Source organism: Candida albicans, chromosome 2 (genome assembly GCF_000182965.3).
Source record: "Candida albicans SC5314 chromosome 2, complete sequence".
NCBI classification, from domain to species: domain Eukaryota; kingdom Fungi; phylum Ascomycota; class Pichiomycetes; order Serinales; family Debaryomycetaceae; genus Candida; species Candida albicans.
Window position 1 is genome coordinate 2094456 of NC_032090.1, and position 17626 is coordinate 2112081.

Genomic DNA, 17626 nt, shown 5'->3' on the forward strand with positions numbered 1-17626 from the left:
TTATGAGGTTGTATTTAAATAGTATAACAAAAACAATTTTGTTTAATAAAGAATATATATATATATAATCCATCCATCTCGTATACATCCTCATTTCAACCAATCGGGGGCCAATTCCCAATTAATATTAACCAAATCAATATTAAAACTTTCAATTAATAATTCCACTAATATTCTTCCACCTCTACTTCCAGTAAATCGTCGATATTCTTCACTTACACTATTTAAATTCCAATGTTGTAATCTTCTTAAACAACCAATTACCGTACCAGTACGATGTCTCCCCATACCACAACAAATCAAAATCGGATAATTGGTTTTATCAACAATTAAATCTAAAGCATGTTTAATGGTGTTTTCATTTAATGAATCCCATGGATTATTATTATTGATTTTAGCAATAGTTGAAGATATAAGATGACTTGGATCTTGTAATAAATTATTATCTGATTGTTCAAATTGATGATGTTGATTTTCTTGGGATTGTGATTGTGATTGTGATTTTTGTTCTTCAGATTGTGATTGTGATTGTGACTGTGACTGTTTGTCTGTTGTTGTTGCAGTGGCTGGCTCACTATTAAATTCATTAATCATTCCTAAATATTCAATATTTATAGATGAATCATTACAATATTCTAAAAATTCATCGGTTGGTTCTTCTGATGATAACCAAATTATGGTTTTCAAATTCAATTGATTCAAAAATGATTGATTAATAATTGATGGTTGACCTGATCTATATAATTGATTTTCAACGGGACAAAAATTTAATGGTGGAACAATTCTTAAATTTGGTGGATGATTGATTCTTCGTAATTGTCGTTCATTGGTGGTGGGAGCTTTATTGGTTGAGGAATCATTATTGATAAGTATTTGAGAATTACTTGTAATTGAAGCCATTATTGTAGTATTTTGAACTTTTTACTTCACGTCTTATCCTTTGATTGGGGTATAAGTCTTCAGCAATACTTTTAAAGTTCTTGAATGAAGTATTAGCAATGGGATGAAGAACAATCAATTTAATATTTGAGGTCTGTCTGCCCTGGGTGTGGAAAATGGCCAAAAAAAAAAAAAAATCTGTGTGTGAGTCGTGTAAATTTGTAAAGTTCGTCTTAACTGGAACTAAACTGAAAAAAAAATAACACGCCAACACCAACACCAACTTCAAGTCAATTCCAATTCCAACAATAACCCAAGTTACTTTTCATTTTCATTCAATTGAATCATAAATATACATCCTAATATGGCGAAATCAGCATCTAATAAGAAATCGATCCCTACCACTTCTTCTTCCTCCACAGCAACTTCTGCAGCTTCATCATCAGTGGTATTAAAAGAAGTGAAATCAACTTTAACCACCACCATTAATAATTATTTTGATACTATATCAGCCCAACCTCGATTAAAATTAATTGATTTATTTTTAATTTTTTTAGTATTATTAGGAATATTACAATTTATTTATGTATTAATTATTGGGAATTTCCCATTTAATTCATTTTTAGGTGGATTTATTAGTTGTGTTGGACAATTTGTTTTATTAGTTAGTTTAAGATTACAAATCAATGATAGTACTACAACTACTACAGACAAAGAAAGTGATGATCAATTGGAATTGGATGAAGATAAAATTGAGAATGGAACAACTGGTGGTGGTAATGGTAGACTTTTTAAAGAAATTACTCCAGAAAGATCATTTGGTGATTTTATTTTTGCTAGTTTGATTTTACATTTTATTGTTATTCATTTTATAAATTGATTGAAGAGACAAAGGTATGAAGAGGATGTTGAATGTAAGATTGAAAATCTAGTTATTTAGTAAGAAATACTATCATGAATATATATATATATACTATAGAGTGATAATAAGATTCTTCAGTTTAGAAAGAATTTTCATTTATATTTATATTCTTTTTCTTTTAGTAATAAACATATACATATGTACGTACATATATATATGTATATCAAATGCTAATTATACAAAATGTCTTGAATTGTTCATCTTCTCCCATTTTTTTTAATGATTATATGAATTACAATGATGGGGGGGGGGGGAGGAAGGTTGAAAATAAAAACGTAACTTGGAAACAATCAATTGGATAGGTAAATAGATAGATAAAAATACGAGAACTTTTTAGTTAGCTCAAACAATAACACAACATCCATTCTTTGATTTAGAGCTAGATTGTTTTTGACCAGAAAATTGATTTTCAGATTGTTGTTGTGGTTCTTGTTGTTGCTGTTGTTGTTGTCTTTGTGATTGTGATTGTGATTGATTTGGAAGATTTGCTTGACCAGAAGAAACACCTCCATTACCATTTTGATCTATTATTCCATCACTACTTACACCACCATTAACAGCACTAGTATTATTATTATTATTTATTTGATTATTAAATTGTGATTGTTGATTATCTTTTTGTTGTCCATATTGGTCTTGACCTTGTTGATTTGCATTTTGTTGTTGTTGTTGCTGTTGTTGTTGTTTTTCAGCTTCAGCAATTTTAGCATTATATTGATTAATATTTCTTACTAATCCATAAAATGCTTCTTCAACATTAATTCTTTGTTTAGCAGAAGTTTCTAAAAATGGACAATTGAAAGAATTAGCCAATGCTAATCCATCTTCATAACTAACTTGTCTTTCCATTTCTAAATCACATTTATTACCAACAACTAAAACTGGAACATTATCAGAATCTTTGACTCGTAAAATTTGATCATAAAATGAATTTAATTCTTGGAAAGAATTTAATGAATTAATAGAATAAACTAATAAAAACCCTTCACCAGTTCTCATATATTGTTCTCTCATGGCCAGATATTCTTCTTGTCCAGCAGTATCTAAAACATCCAATAATACTTGTTGATCATCAATAGTACATTGTTTACGATAAGAATCTTCAATAGTTGGGTCATATTCATCAACAAAATGGGATTGAATCAATTGAATGGTTAAAGCGGATTTACCAACACCACCACCTCCAACAACAACTAATTTATATTCTCTCAACATGGTATGTATATGTGTGGATATGAATTTGTGTTTGCCCGGGGTTTCTTTTTGATTTTTTTGATTATATCTAATATTAATGATAATTGAAGAGTTTATATCTAGTCAATTGAAACAAAAATCAAGGTCAATGTCCAATTAATCAAAACTAGAAGAATAAGAATAAGAATAAGAATAGATTGATGTAAAAAAAGAAAGGAATTAAAGCTCTATTTTTATGAAGAAGGAAAAACAGACGAGATATGAAAAGAGGAAAGAAAATTTTTCAACAAAAGAAGAAGAAGAAGAAGAAAAATATTGCTACTACTAAAAGAGAAAGGGGGTGTAAAATTATTCATATAGAGCAAGAATTAATAAGCAAGCCATTCATTCATTAACCCTATAAACTATTTATTTTCGACAATAACTAAAAGAGAGAGGTATTTTAATAACTAAAATAATCGATTAATAAGTGTTTTTGTAGTAATATATTAACAGAAGAATGTTTGAGAAAATTTAGTGTTTAATTCTTGTCATGAGTGATTTTACTGGGGTTAGGGAGGGATTGTCATATTTCCATCCATCACCACCACCATCGCCATCACCACCGATTCCGGCTGCTACTATTTAACAGATATATTTAGATCGGAGAAATGCAATTCTGTTGTATATCCATCAGTTCTATATAGTTGGATAAAGTGAAATATGGAGGAGGAGGAAGAAATGACTAGGGGGGTGTCAGTTTTTTTTCTTATTTTTAAAGTTAAATGACGAGGCGGGATATGATAGATTCAGCCCAAATAAATTAATCAATCAAATCAGTACAGTAGCTGCAATAACCACCATAACCACCATAACCAACAACAACAACAACAATAAGAGAATTAATTAAACGTTCTTTTTACTCTATTTCATTTCATTTGCTTTGGCTTGCTTTGTGTAATTTGATACATCCCGTACATGTAATATATCTGTGTGTGTGTGGCAATGATACATAGATGAAATGAAATGACAAAAACCTTTCACGTATTATTCTTATTCCTTAACAGTTTAAAGAGATTATGCATAAATATTAAATTAATTAACAGTTGTTGTTGTTGTTGCTGTTACAAAGCCAAAAAAAAACATTTACGTAATTACTATTGCATATATATTATTTACCACATTTCCTTTTCTTTCCTTTCGAGTACTTTCTTGTCTTATCGTTCCCTTTCCTTTCTTGTCTTTTCCCAGGAATTTCATTTAAATTTACATTCCCAAGACAAATGACATGTAGTTAATTTAACCGTTTTGTAGGTGAATGGTGATACTTGATTGGTGTTGTCCTCTCTCCCTTGGTCATCTTTTATTAGTACTAGCAAAGATTGTGAAATTTCTTGGTGTACACAATATGCACGTGACAAAGAATTACGGGCCATTCCATCGTCAATCTATCTAAAGTCCAAAGGCTGTGTTGATTGCATATGTCTAAGAAAGTTTAACAAAATATTATTATTACTATTATTACTATTATTGTTATTATTACACATATGCATGTATGTATGTTGTATACGACTCTTGGTTTTATTGGTGTTATTTCAATTTCTTGAGACAATCGTCACAATACCATTTACCTTTTGGTGGGTTTTTAAACCCAATACATGGTAAATGAAACCATTCTCGTTTACAATCATCACCATCACATCCCACCATTTCCCCAAATGAAACTTGATTACAATAACAATACGTTGGTTCATTATTACCTGAGGAAGATGAAGAAGATCCTTTAGCTCCGCTAGCACCAGTAGCAGTAGCGGTACTAGCTCCAGTTGACCCACTATTTTTCGTGGTTGTGGTTGAACTCGTTGTTGTTGTGGTTGCTGAAGAAGAAGTTGTTGACGATGATGACACTGTTGTTGTAGTTGAACTACCACCAACAAGATTTCCTGTAGTTGTTGTCTTTAGTTTACCATGAGGATCATTCTTGGCATTACCACTATTGAAACTTGTTTCACCATCACCTTTACCATTTTCATCTTCACCTCTTCTTCTATTATCTGATTGATCATTATTATTCAGTTTCTTTTTCTTCTTCAAATCATTTCCACTTCCAGTATTGTTTGATTTATCATCTCTGTTTCTTTTCTTTCCATTACTACCATTGTTGCCATCAGCACCACTTGCTGTACTATTATTATTATTATTTTGTTCCTTTTTCTTTTTACGACCACTACCACCAGTAGCAGTATTATTCTCTCTATCATCTTCCTTGTTGGCTTTTCTAGCAGCCAAAGCTTCTCTTCTACTTTCACTACGTTGACTTTGTACACTATTATTACCACCATGATTATTGTTAGTTCCACCACCACCACCAGTTCCATTCCCTGTTGATGTTGTTGATGATGATGATGTAGTATGAGTATCATTAATCATTGCTGGATGATTTAATGGACCAATTCTAATACTTTGAGGGATTTCATTATTTAATAAAATCAATTTATAATCTTGATTGATTCTATACATATGTTTCTTTAATAAATCACTAGCAACTGAAGTAACATGCATTTTTTCTTCTAAACAGGGAATCACTTCATTGATTTTATTCTTAATTAAATTTAATCGTCTAGTTTCTAATTTTTTATTCAAATCAATGGTATTATCATCATTTGTTGTTGTTGTGGTGGTGGTGGTAACATTCTTATCTTGGTGAAGATTTGTAATATATTGATTGATTAAATGATTAATTTGTGGGATGGTGTTAATACATTTAGCATCAATTTCTTTCAATAATGTAAAATATCTAATTAAATCAATGGGTAATGCTTCAAATGCATCACTTATATCATTTAAACCTGGTAATAATTCATTAATATTGGTAATGATTCTACTTTCAGTAAGAGTAGCACCAACGTTGCCGCCGTTAGTAACACTACTATTACTTTTGATTCTAGTAGTATAACCATAACTCTTTTGGTTATTAGCTACACCTGACGATGAATTAGATTGTTGTTGCTGTTGTTGTTGTTGCTTTGTTCTCATTGTTAAGAATTACCTGTTGTGTCGGTCGGTTAATTTACTGGTTTTTGGATATGAATATGTTCAAAGTATATCGAAATGAAATGTTTGATTGCGGTGGAAATGTTTTAAAATTAATCTAATATTTAACCAATGATGATAATCTTTAACAATTTTAGGATAATTCTAGTATAGTTGTTGGCGTTTGAATAAGAGAAAGATTAATGTTTGTTTCTTTTGGCTTGTTAACTTTTTCCCATTAAAAAAAAATGCTTTGATGTGAAATTGGTTGAGAAATTCCATTCTGGTTTGTATGCAGGATTTTGTAAACCAATATACACCAAGAGAAAGATGGTTCAGATTGAACTACATTGTATATTGAATAATATTACTAGTGTTGTAGCTTTTATTATTAAAAGAGGTATGCTGTGGTAAGCTGGATTGTGTTTAGTCAGAAATTTTAGGGATTTTGTAGGGTAGTTATATATTTCAAGAGTACTCAAAATTTTTGGTTGTAAATTTCATACAAAAATAGTTCAAAAAAAGTACTACCACTAAATTCAATCTAGTTAATGTCTAAAACTTAGACAATAGGGCAGAGAATACGTACATATTGACACAGTTAAGTTGAATTAGTTGTAGGTTTTGTTGTTGTGGAATAGTAATACTTGTCACGTGACTGATATAAATAAACTATGGGGACGTGTTTTTGTATCATTTTTTGTTTTTGACATCATCTCCTCTTCTTCTATCCAAAAACTATTTTGTTTATCCTTTTGCCATTCCATAAAACTATAATCCACAGATATATATATATATATAACTGTTGTTAATTTCAAAAAATATCATTACTTTTATTCTTTTTCTTTTCCTTCCGTTACTACACTTATTTATTATCATTCAAACCACAGTTCATCAAGGGTATGTATAGTGACTTCAATCTGGATTATTATTGCCTTTCCCTTTGCCCCTTTTGTCAATGAAATAAAGAAGAGAACAGATAATGCTAATCCTGGTCTATCCTTATTGTCCCTATAAAACTATATGTTTTAGAAGTTTGACATATTATTTAAAATCCTTGGCTCATTTTGAGATTGGATTACCCAGGACCACTTTTCTAACGTCATCACCGCCACGAACAAAGGTACGATTACTACGAAGGGCGTGTGTGTGTGGTGTGTAAATGTGTCAAAAATTATATTGGAAGGAAAAATTTTTTTTTTTTCTTTATCGTGTTAATCAAAACTACTCAAACCAAAAAAGAGGGAGCCACAGTTTTATATTTTGATTAATCTATTCTTCAACTGGCTTGAATTCAATAAAGTGTTCTATGCATTAACTCCATGGTTTGACACGCAGAAATAGATTACACAACAACAACAGCAACTGATCAGAGTTTTTTTTATTTATAAAGGATTATCCTTCTGTCGAAATATAATAGAATAAAATTTTTCAACAAACCACAAGAAGAAATCCCAAAATTTTATCAGTGGCAAATTATTAATTCCAATGTATGTATGAACATATTCATAACCATCCCACTTTAGTGTGTGCTTAATTTAGATTAATGGATTCAAAGGTTGTGATTGGAGGGAATTTATATCTACGACGAATCCCAGTTTGCCCTAGTGCGTGCGTACGTGGGTAGTGGTAGAAGAGGGCGGGACGGGGGGGGGGGGAACTAAATAAATTAGGGCCCAAAAACAAAAAAAAAAAAAGGATTTCGCAATTTGTTGCGTATATTCACACTTTCACACACAATATCAATTTTGTATTACTATTGTTGTTGTGGTCAATGCTAATTATAATTGAACAATATATATATGTATGTGTGTATGCATACACACAAATATGTTCATCCCCTATCTGGAATTAACACCACAGTTGTTGATTCTCCTTCTAGTTTTTTTATTTTGTTGTTTATTTATAAAATCAAATTGGTTGCTTTTTTTTTATGTTTTAAGTTGCTTAACTGAAATTCCAACTTTAACTAAAAACACACACACGTATAGCATTGAAAACTGTGGCTCAATATTGACAAGTTTTTCATTTATATTATCTATTCTGGAATATTTTATTTACCACTTCAAAAACAAGAAAAAGAAGGTAAAAGAAGAAGTAACAACGTTCCTTTATTACAAATTAACGTCTACTCAAAGTTCATCAATTGTTCATCACTGGTGTTAATAATATTGAATGGAGGAGATAAAAGTGAATAACAAAACAACTATAAAAACAATATCTATCCGACTAAACACCAAGAAGTTTAGATAGTGGAATAGGAAGGTTGAAATCAAAGAAAACAGACATTGAAGGGGGGAATTGGAAGCTCTTTTCATAAACTAAATGCAAAATACTAACCGTAATAATAGTAATAGTAGTAAGAATAATAGTGATAATCATCATCAACAACAACAACTACAACGACAACGACAAGTTAATCAATATCAATCTATTACATTACCACCATTACAATATCAATCTAATACTCACGAATCGATAGTATTACCTTCGCAACAACCTAAAAGAGGTCGATCTGAACATTTTAATTCACAATTCCAACGTAATATAAATTCAAGACCAGTGTTATTACCAAGTTCTCGTGATAATAATAACACCACAAATATACCTATACCTATAATTTTACCAAGTAGTACCAATTCTAACAATCCAATTACTTCTAGTAGCAATTCAAGAATGTTTTCACCTAATCCTGTGAGTCCATTATATCCCGTGGTCACCACACCATCATCAGCATTATCACCACCAACACAACACCATCAACAACAACAGCAACAATTACATAAAAAATTCAAAACATCAAATTCAGGTTCCAATACTCCGATTACTGGTGGTGGAATTGGATCTCCTAGTACTACTAGTTATTTAGCTAATTCTGCTAATATCAGTTATACTAGAAGTCAACCATTAAAAGATAACAACCAAACATCTTCCACAACTAAGGATAATAATAACACGATAATTGAAAATGAAGACCAGAAGTTTTTCCGATTAGCAAAAGAAGCATTAGTAGCTACTGCCAAGGGAGTTAAGACGAATCATTCCAATAATAATGGTAAATTTGGTAATAATACTTCTAAGATTGATATTAATAATCATAATAAGAACAACAACAACAAAAGTGATGGTAATGAAACCATACTTGATTCTACAATTGCAGATTTATTAAGAAGATTACAATATGCTAGTGCTCCTCATGGTAATCCCATTGGCCAAATAAGTGGACTTCAAACTAATTCTAAAGGATTACTTGAAGTACAAGATGAATACTCTAATTTCCCTGATTTACAAAACAATAATTTTTTCAAAGTTAATAATGGTGATAATAATAATACTAGTAATAGCAAGTTTAGTAATAATTATCATCATCCATCAGGTAATGAACCAGGATGGAATTTTTTACTTGATGAAGCATCAACGAAAACAACATCAAACAATACACGATCAACAGGAACAACAGGAACAGGAATAGGAGCAACAACCAATATAATATCAGAATCAGAATCGGAATTAAAAGTGAAACGAGAATCAAGTATTGCCAATATAATCAATCCCTCAACAACAACAACTTCCACAACAACTAATAAGAATAACAATAACACTTCATCATCTACTAAAACTAGAAAATATTCTCAAGATCCAACAAGAAAATTTCCTTGTGATAAATGTCCCATGTCATTTCGTCGATCATCAGATTTAAAACGTCATGAAAAACAACATTTAACTATCCCACCTAATATTTGTCAATTTTGTGGTAAAGGTTTTGCTAGAAAAGATGCTTTAAAAAGACATATTGGGACTTTAACATGTAAAAGAAATGCTGATAAGAAATTATATATTGAAAATTTAAATTATTTAAATAATTCAAGTCAAGATGATGATGATGAAGAGGAGGAGGATGAAGAAGAAGAAGAAGGATTGGAACAGGATAGATTGTATAAGAAGAGGAGGAAGAGTAATAATAATAATCAAATAATTAAAGAAGAAGGATTTGAACATAATGATGACGATGATGATGATGATGAAGAGGATGAAGTGAAACGAGAATTTCCAACTTATGGATATCAACAGAATTGATTTCTATAGACATTTTTCAGTTATTCGATGATTCTAGATTACTAAGATTCCTTTTGTTTTCTTCACTTCTTCTCCAGATTGTTTTTTGTATTGTTAATAGTATTTAGTAGTAATTGGAATAATAGCTTTTATCTTATTTACAATTGATGATCAATTGTGATAAGAGAAATATCACAATACTCTTTACAATTAGTGAGAGGAGGAGTAGAAGGTTTGCATTTCTTTTCTTTTTGCAACCATGCCTCTATTCTATAGACAAAAAATCATTGAAGAGAACGTTATATACGAATTGATATTGATATTTTTTTTGATTCTTGTGGAAGAAGCGCAAGGCATGGGTTTATGACAATTAATTACAGTACATCTTAATAAACAAATAATAAACCTTGAAAGCCAAACTGGACAAAACCATAACATATTAACAAATATAGTTCATCATTTTCAAAACAAATCTCACAACTTGGTATATGTTCTGTGGCATTTTGGATAGTTGTAACAGATAATACTATTAGTGTTGATAATTCCTCGGTTCAATGTTATATGGGTGCAAAAAATTAAAAAAATTTATACCCGCACCACCACAATCTTTTAACATTGTGTGTGGCACGTGAAAATTCGGTTCAAAGGAGTGGAGAAAAAGAAGAAGAATAGGAAACGAAATTATTGACTCCCACGGATTAAATAACAGAAGCAACAAGTGGAAAAATAGCAACAATAACGGTGCTTAAAAATATTCAATAGGTTAAAAAAGAAAAGACTATATGACATCATTAGTTGGATATAAATTATCATAATTAATTGTAAAAGCAAAAACAACAACATTAGTAGTTTGAAATCATGTGTAAGCTTAATAGAAGATTAAGTGTTGTTGTTTCAGAATTGAAAATGTAGTACAATGATGGATAATGTTTGGACCTGTTTTAGTTTACTAGATGGGGTGGCAGAGGCTTTTATTTGCCTACCTGGGCTTGAAAAGAGCAAGTCCTTATCCCAACAAAGCCATATATAATTCAATAGTCATTTATGTAGGGGAAGCACATTGATACCAACAAGGTATTGTGGTTCTTGGTGTACGATAGTGGTGTTGGTAATGGTATTGGTGTATCATGTGAGTGCGAGACTCTCTCATATCACCACATCATCATCACCAAACGACTCTGTCAAGATTTACGTCACCAGTTTTAATAATTTTTCTTTTCTAAGAGTCTCGTGAGAACAATAGTATTATTATTATTTAGTCATCGTGCCTCTATCTTTCGTTTGGTTTCGTTGTCAATAAATAATCTGTATGATATGACGATGATGTCAGGAACAGCAGAGAATGAGACTAGATTCTGTGGTTGACAAAGTATTGTTAATTTAAAACAATAATTGTAAGGTGGTTTAATTGTGGAACCGAGGTATCTTTCAAACAAATAAGTTACTTGAGTGAATTTCCTACAAGACTAAAAATACAACATTTTGTGAATTAGTTATTTGCAGAACGACACAAAGTATAACCAACAACAACAATACCTAATAAAAAATTGGGAGAATTCGGCTTATTTGATATTATTTGGAACGATGACAAAAGTGAGTCAGCTGGTGGTAGTAGCAGAGTTCACTATACAACAGACAAACATGCATTGTCTAGCTTCTTGGTGGTGGTAGTAGATAAATCAAATTGTGGCTAGGGTGGTAAATAGTTGTAAATCGGAGTCAAAATCAAGTAGTCTTGGGGGGCGTATTGCCACCACCACCAAATCACATCACCCAATGAAGTAACGTAGGGATTGCCAACGGCTGAGAGGAGGAGGAGAATGACTCATGTACGGTACCGATTAGGGCCACCGGATAAGCCAATCAATGCGCAAGATTCGGACGCAGAAAGAAAGAAAAGACAAAAGAAAAAAAAATTTACTGCGAGGAATTTAATGCCGAGAAAGGCCCCCCAAAAAAAGAAACGTGAAAAAAAGAATGTACAAGCAAAGCAATGATAATGATCGTGATGATGTAGTTGCTTTGAATTATATAGATGGTTTATCCGGGGTGATAAGTAAGAAGAGGTAGTAGTGATAGTAGTAGACCTGAACTACAATTGTAAGGGGACGAGCGATCCGGACAATGAGAAAAATAATACAAAATTGACTCTAATTATCACCAAATCAATGATTCAGGAAGAACGGAAGTTACAAGAGAGTAAAGAAGAAAGATAGATAGCTCCCATTTTTTTTAAAAAAAGAAAACTACTATAATCCGATGCAAGTTAGTCTTTTTTTTTAGTTATTGTGATTATTGGTAACAATTGAGTAAAAAAAATTTATTGAATGCTTTTTTAGTTGTATTATTTTTGGCCCTGTCACATTCTATTATGTATGCATAGTAGTAGTAGTAGCAATAAGTATACTTTGTTTAATAAATTACCATTTATCAGCGCATATGAATTAATCAAAATTTCAATTTTTTGGTAATTTCTTTTCAATATTGTGAAATTTTCTTTGCTTTTCGGTTTATCGGTTTTGCAATTTATATTTATTATAAATTTGTATTTAAATAGATTGATATCCCTCCCAACTTCTTCTTGCTTCTTACTTCTTCCTGTTGATCCTCCTTTTCTAGATAATCTTTCTTCCCTTTCACTTACTAACTATTCATTAAAGAATTACTTATCTTTCAATCTTCTAATAGTCAACTCATCTCATCTGATCTTCAATTGACTTTACCATATCTATCCTACAACAATTATTATCATTATAGAGATAGAACATTAAGAATTCAACTTATACAACAAGTTCAAATTCAATTTATAAATTCAATTAAATATCTCCCCACCCCCTAAACAAGTGTTTTTTTATTATTATTATATTGTCTGTGTGTGGTTACATTATTTAAGCATAAAGACAATAAACTCAACAAAAAATTTTACAGTTTCTTTTTTTTTCACCCAAAAAATTTTATAATAAGGAACTTTATTGAAGGAAGTACTTTAGAACATTATACTACTCCTCATCCTCATCCCATTTCAAGAACTAACTTATTATTATTTATTACTAGTAACAAAGTCTAGTTTGAAAATTTAAAATCCCCACATTTTTACTATTCGTGTATATTATTTAAACAGATCACTTCTTATCAATTGCTCATAAAAACCAATATCACAATAACTACAACCACATTTCACACCATGTATACTACTGCCAATAACCGTTTAACTCAATTGACACAAATCTTACTGCCAATAGTCAATGATGCTGATAGTTCATTTGCTCAATATTTATTACAAAACCCAACATTTGCTCCTAATCCAGAATCATCTTTAAATCCTGAAAAACCATTCAAAATTGCTGTTGTTGGATCAGGTAATTGGGGTACTACCATTGCTAAAATTGTTGCTGAAAATGCTTTAGCTAGACCACATTTATTTAGTCATTATGTTAATATGTGGGTATTTGAAGAAAAAATTAATGGTGAAAATTTGACTCAAATCATAAATCAACGCCATGAAAATATTAAATATTTACCAGGGGTTAAATTACCTAATAATTTAATTGCTCAACCAGATATTGTTACTGCCGTTAAAGGTGCCGATTTAATTATTTTCAATTTACCTCATCAATTTTTACCTAAGATTTTAAAACAATTGAAAGGTAATGTACCTAAAACTACTAGAGCCATTTCTTGTTTGAAAGGTTTAGAAGTTAGTAAAGATGGTTGTAAATTATTATCAACTTATATTACCGAAGAATTAGGAATAGTATGTGGAGCTTTACTGGGAGCCAATTTAGCCCCAGAAATTGCTCGTGGTAAATGGTCAGAAACTACTGTGGCTTATAAATTACCAAATGATTATCGTGGTGCCGGTAAAGATATTGATAAATTAGTATTAAAAGCTTGTTTCCATCGTCCTTATTTCCATGTTAATGTTATTGAAGATGTTGCTGGTGTTTCTGTGGCGGGAGCTTTGAAAAATATTGTTGCCTTAGCCGTGGGGTTTGTTGAAGGTTTAGGTTGGGGTGATAATGCTAAAGCAGCCATTATGAGAGTTGGATTATTAGAAACAATTAAGTTTTCTGAAACATTTTTCCCACAATCTCAAGCTGATACTTTTACTGCTGAATCTGCTGGTGTAGCTGATTTAATTACTACTTGTGCTGGTGGTAGAAATGTTAAAGTTGGTAGATATATGGCTGAAACTGGTGTTTCTGCTGAAGAAGCCGAAAAGAAATTATTAAATGGTCAAAGTTCTCAAGGTATAGTTACTGCTAAAGAAGTTCATGAATTATTGACTTATGTTAATAAATTGGAAGAATTCCCATTATTTGAAGCTACGTATCAAATTGCTTTTGGTTCTGAATCAATTGAAAATTTACCAAACTTGTTAAATACCACTGCTTAAAGAGAGAAGTTTTAACTTGACATTTTATTCTTTTTTTTATTTTTATTTTTATTTTATTTATAACTATTATAGAATTAATTATACATATACATACATATATTAGGATCGACTGATGCTTATTGTCCTTATAGTAGAAAAAAGGGGCATATATGTTGCCATTAATAAGATCCCTATAAGAAGAAATATTGCATTGAGTAAAACTCATAAAGTCAAATCTTCTAGGTTTTTTAATTTGTTTATTTTTCTTGTATGAACAAAATAAATATCTATACTTTACTACGTTTTACTCCATTATCTCCATCACCATTATGCTTTCGTTTATGATTATCACTTCCCTTACTCCCCATTGTAGATTTGTGTTTTTTGGAATTATTAAATTTAATTAAAAATTTGTCCATATATCCATGACTGTATTCTTTTATTTTTTTCAATTTTTTATCACTCAATTCCATACTATAACCATTCGAAGAAGATGATGAGGGTAGACTATTACCATGCTTGATTTCACTTTGTGTTAAAATATTAACTAATTCTTTGGCACATCCTTTAACATTATCACGACCAATTTCTGATTCATATTTTTTAATAATGTTAGGAATATATTTAGCAAATATTCGTTTCCAAATTTTCTCAACATTATTACCACTACTACTGCTGGTGCTGGTATTTCTAGGACCATTTTTCAAATGCTTATCATGATGATGATGATGATGCTTTGAGTGTTTATCATCTCCATAAATACCAGTAATATTCCCATTGTTATTTCCACCATTATCAGATAAACCATTAATAGTAGCAGCAGTAATGGTAGTACCACTACTACCACCAATGTTATTCATTGATTTTTTACTCATTTCAATCAATTCTTTAAGTTTACGATCTCGATTTTGCATTTCAATAAATTTCATTTCTTTTTCCTTTTGAATTCTTAATTCTTCTCTTTTAGCTAAATCAATTTCATTATATTTATTAATTCGACCTTTTAAGCCTGGTCCACTTGGTGGTTTTGGTCCTAATGGTAATGAACCCAAAGGTCTTTCCCAGGTAGTTTCTTTAGTAACAAGATTATAATAATAATATCCACCAGTGTTTTTATCAAATGCACTACGCCAATTTTCTGGTAATCCCGCATCTCGTGAATTTTGTTGTTGTTGTTGTTGTGAGGTTGATGATGGTGTATTGGTACCACCTACTTCTGGTGTATGAGATGATATTCTTTCAAATGGAGATGCTGAAGTAGTGGTGCCGGTGGCAGTTGCAGTTGTTGTAGCAGCAGCAGCAGCATTGTTGGTAGGTACACTCTCTTGTTTAGGAATACGATAAGCCATTTCTAATTTTGACCATCTATCTAATAAACTAGTGCATAATTGATTAATTTCATCATTATTATTACTATTTTCATTATTGGTTTGAATATCTTTAACAACTTCTTCTAAATTAGCTGAAGCTATTTTATTCTTAGTAACTGCTGGCCAACTCACCAATATTTTCAAAATCTTAATAATCAACTCATCTTTATCTTGATCGTCATCTCCAGTAGAGTTGTCGATATCGTTGTTATCAGTTGTTTCTGATTCTTTACCACTATTCTTGGCCACTAATAAATCTTGTAAAATTGTTGATATTGTCTTATATCCATGGAATCTAACAAACATAACATTAATATCATCTTGATCATTACTAAGAAATATTCTTTCAATCAATTTTTTAATAATTAAAGGATGTTGAGTTTTCATCAATGCTGACATTACTTTAGTCACCCCATCTTGATTTTCAATTGGTTCAATTTCAATACTATTAACAAATTCTTCATTTATATTTGATTCATCATTTTGTTGTTGATTTCTAATTGATTTATTTTCTTTAAGCCAAGCTTTTTCCTGTCTTGGTGTTACTCCTAATGCTTCAGCAATCATTTGTGGTAATAATAATGCAGCATCAGTTTGAGTTTTCCCACCCATGAATTTTATACAATTTGGTTCACCACAATAACATGGTTGAGATTGAGCTCCATATCTATCAACATTATAATCAAATGTAATTTCTTCACCACGGGAAATTTTCCTTTTAGCGAAAATCCCCATTCTTAATCGATCACCAACATGCCATTTATCAACAAATGCATTAGGATTACAAGAATGATTAATAAATCGACCTAATGACCCTTTTTCCGTGGCATCAATAAATGAATCATTACTTAACATCATAAAATAAAAATGTTTTAAATGTCGTAAATCATATTCAATCATTCGTTGACGGAAACTAATTTCATCTATAACTTCACCAATATATTCATAAATAAATTGATTTTCTTCAATATCTTGTTCAGCAATTAATCCATAACCTTTTAATTCCGTTTGAATAACTTTGACTTTACTATATTGACGGTTTTGAAATCGTTGATTTTGACAATCATCCCCACATAAACAATTCCTATTAACACATTCAACACAAGTAATTCGATTAATACAATTAGAATCGGGTCCACACGCTAAATTCATTTGTAATTCACTATCCCATTCCTCTTCACAATCACATGTCATATATTCAAGTTTCCGACGATGTTGTTGTTGATGAGATTTAGTCAGGGTTGAGTTAGATGTTTTAGTACTGGTAGTGGCAGTAGTGGTGACGTTGGCCGATCCAACATATTTGTTTTGATATGTACATGCATTTAGTAATTCAAAAGTTGTTAATGCTTCTTGAGTTTTGTTTTCGGCATCAAGAAACAACATTGGTGTCGATCGTTTAGAAGGCAGGCTAGTGTTATTAGAACTCTCTTGAAAGTTGTTATTGGACATGATTTGTTAAATGAGTGTTTATCTATTCATAAAGAAGAAGAAGAAGAAGAAGAAGAAAGGAACTAAAAGGAAATACCTCGAAGAAGAAAATTTTTTTTTTTTTCGTTTTCTTTTTGTTAAATGTTTTTGGTTTGACTTTTGGTGATTTGTAATATCAAGAAGTTATATAAATGAAATAGATTCCTCGTTATGTCTACTCAATGAGTGAATAACCAACTTTTAAATAAGAAATACTAAAGTATATTATTTGATATAAAGATCTTTTTAAATCGAATTGAATTGAATTGAAATTTCAGTTTCCACTTATCTTTTTTTTTCCCGTTGTTTGTTTGTTGTTGATTTGAACCAGCATACGTTAGCAAAGAA

At 30.7% G+C, this 17626-nt stretch overlaps 7 protein-coding genes across 7 annotated transcripts; 3 read left to right on the forward strand and 4 right to left on the reverse strand. All coding sequences in view use genetic code 12, as the record gives it.

Moving 5' to 3' along the window:
• Nucleotides 1-90: 90 nt before the first annotated feature.
• On the reverse strand, nt 91-900 carry OCA1 (putative tyrosine protein phosphatase; the record flags this gene model as incomplete). Its single annotated transcript, XM_709314.2, has 1 exon — nt 91-900. The coding sequence occupies one exon, from the start codon at nt 898-900 to the stop codon at nt 91-93; it is 810 nt and encodes a 269-aa protein (XP_714407.2).
• Nucleotides 901-1243: 343 nt separating this feature from the next.
• CAALFM_C210200WA (dolichyl-diphosphooligosaccharide-protein glycotransferase) lies at nt 1244-1759 on the forward strand (the record flags this gene model as incomplete). The annotated part of the gene is made up of 1 exon (XM_709313.2): nt 1244-1759. The coding sequence occupies one exon, from the start codon at nt 1244-1246 to the stop codon at nt 1757-1759; it is 516 nt and encodes a 171-aa protein (XP_714406.2).
• A 384-nt stretch (nt 1760-2143) lies between these two features.
• On the reverse strand, nt 2144-3016 carry RAS1 (Ras family GTPase; the record flags this gene model as incomplete). The annotated part of the gene is made up of 1 exon (XM_709312.2): nt 2144-3016. One exon carries the CDS (start codon nt 3014-3016, stop codon nt 2144-2146), a length of 873 nt encoding a protein of 290 aa, XP_714405.2.
• Nucleotides 3017-4564: 1548 nt separating this feature from the next.
• Nucleotides 4565-6010, reverse strand: PHO23 (Pho23p; the record flags this gene model as incomplete). The annotated part of the gene is made up of 1 exon (XM_709311.2): nt 4565-6010. One exon carries the CDS (start codon nt 6008-6010, stop codon nt 4565-4567), a length of 1446 nt encoding a protein of 481 aa, XP_714404.2.
• Nucleotides 6011-8332: 2322 nt separating this feature from the next.
• On the forward strand, nt 8333-10084 carry CAALFM_C210230WA (uncharacterized protein; the record flags this gene model as incomplete). The annotated part of the gene is made up of 1 exon (XM_709310.2): nt 8333-10084. One exon carries the CDS (start codon nt 8333-8335, stop codon nt 10082-10084), a length of 1752 nt encoding a protein of 583 aa, XP_714403.2.
• A 3163-nt stretch (nt 10085-13247) lies between these two features.
• GPD1 (glycerol-3-phosphate dehydrogenase (NAD(+))) lies at nt 13248-14459 on the forward strand (the record flags this gene model as incomplete). The annotated part of the gene is made up of 1 exon (XM_709309.2): nt 13248-14459. The coding sequence occupies one exon, from the start codon at nt 13248-13250 to the stop codon at nt 14457-14459; it is 1212 nt and encodes a 403-aa protein (XP_714402.1).
• Nucleotides 14460-14725: 266 nt separating this feature from the next.
• Nucleotides 14726-17260, reverse strand: SET2 (histone methyltransferase; the record flags this gene model as incomplete). Its single annotated transcript, XM_709308.1, has 1 exon — nt 14726-17260. One exon carries the CDS (start codon nt 17258-17260, stop codon nt 14726-14728), a length of 2535 nt encoding a protein of 844 aa, XP_714401.1.
• Nucleotides 17261-17626: the final 366 nt, after the last annotated feature.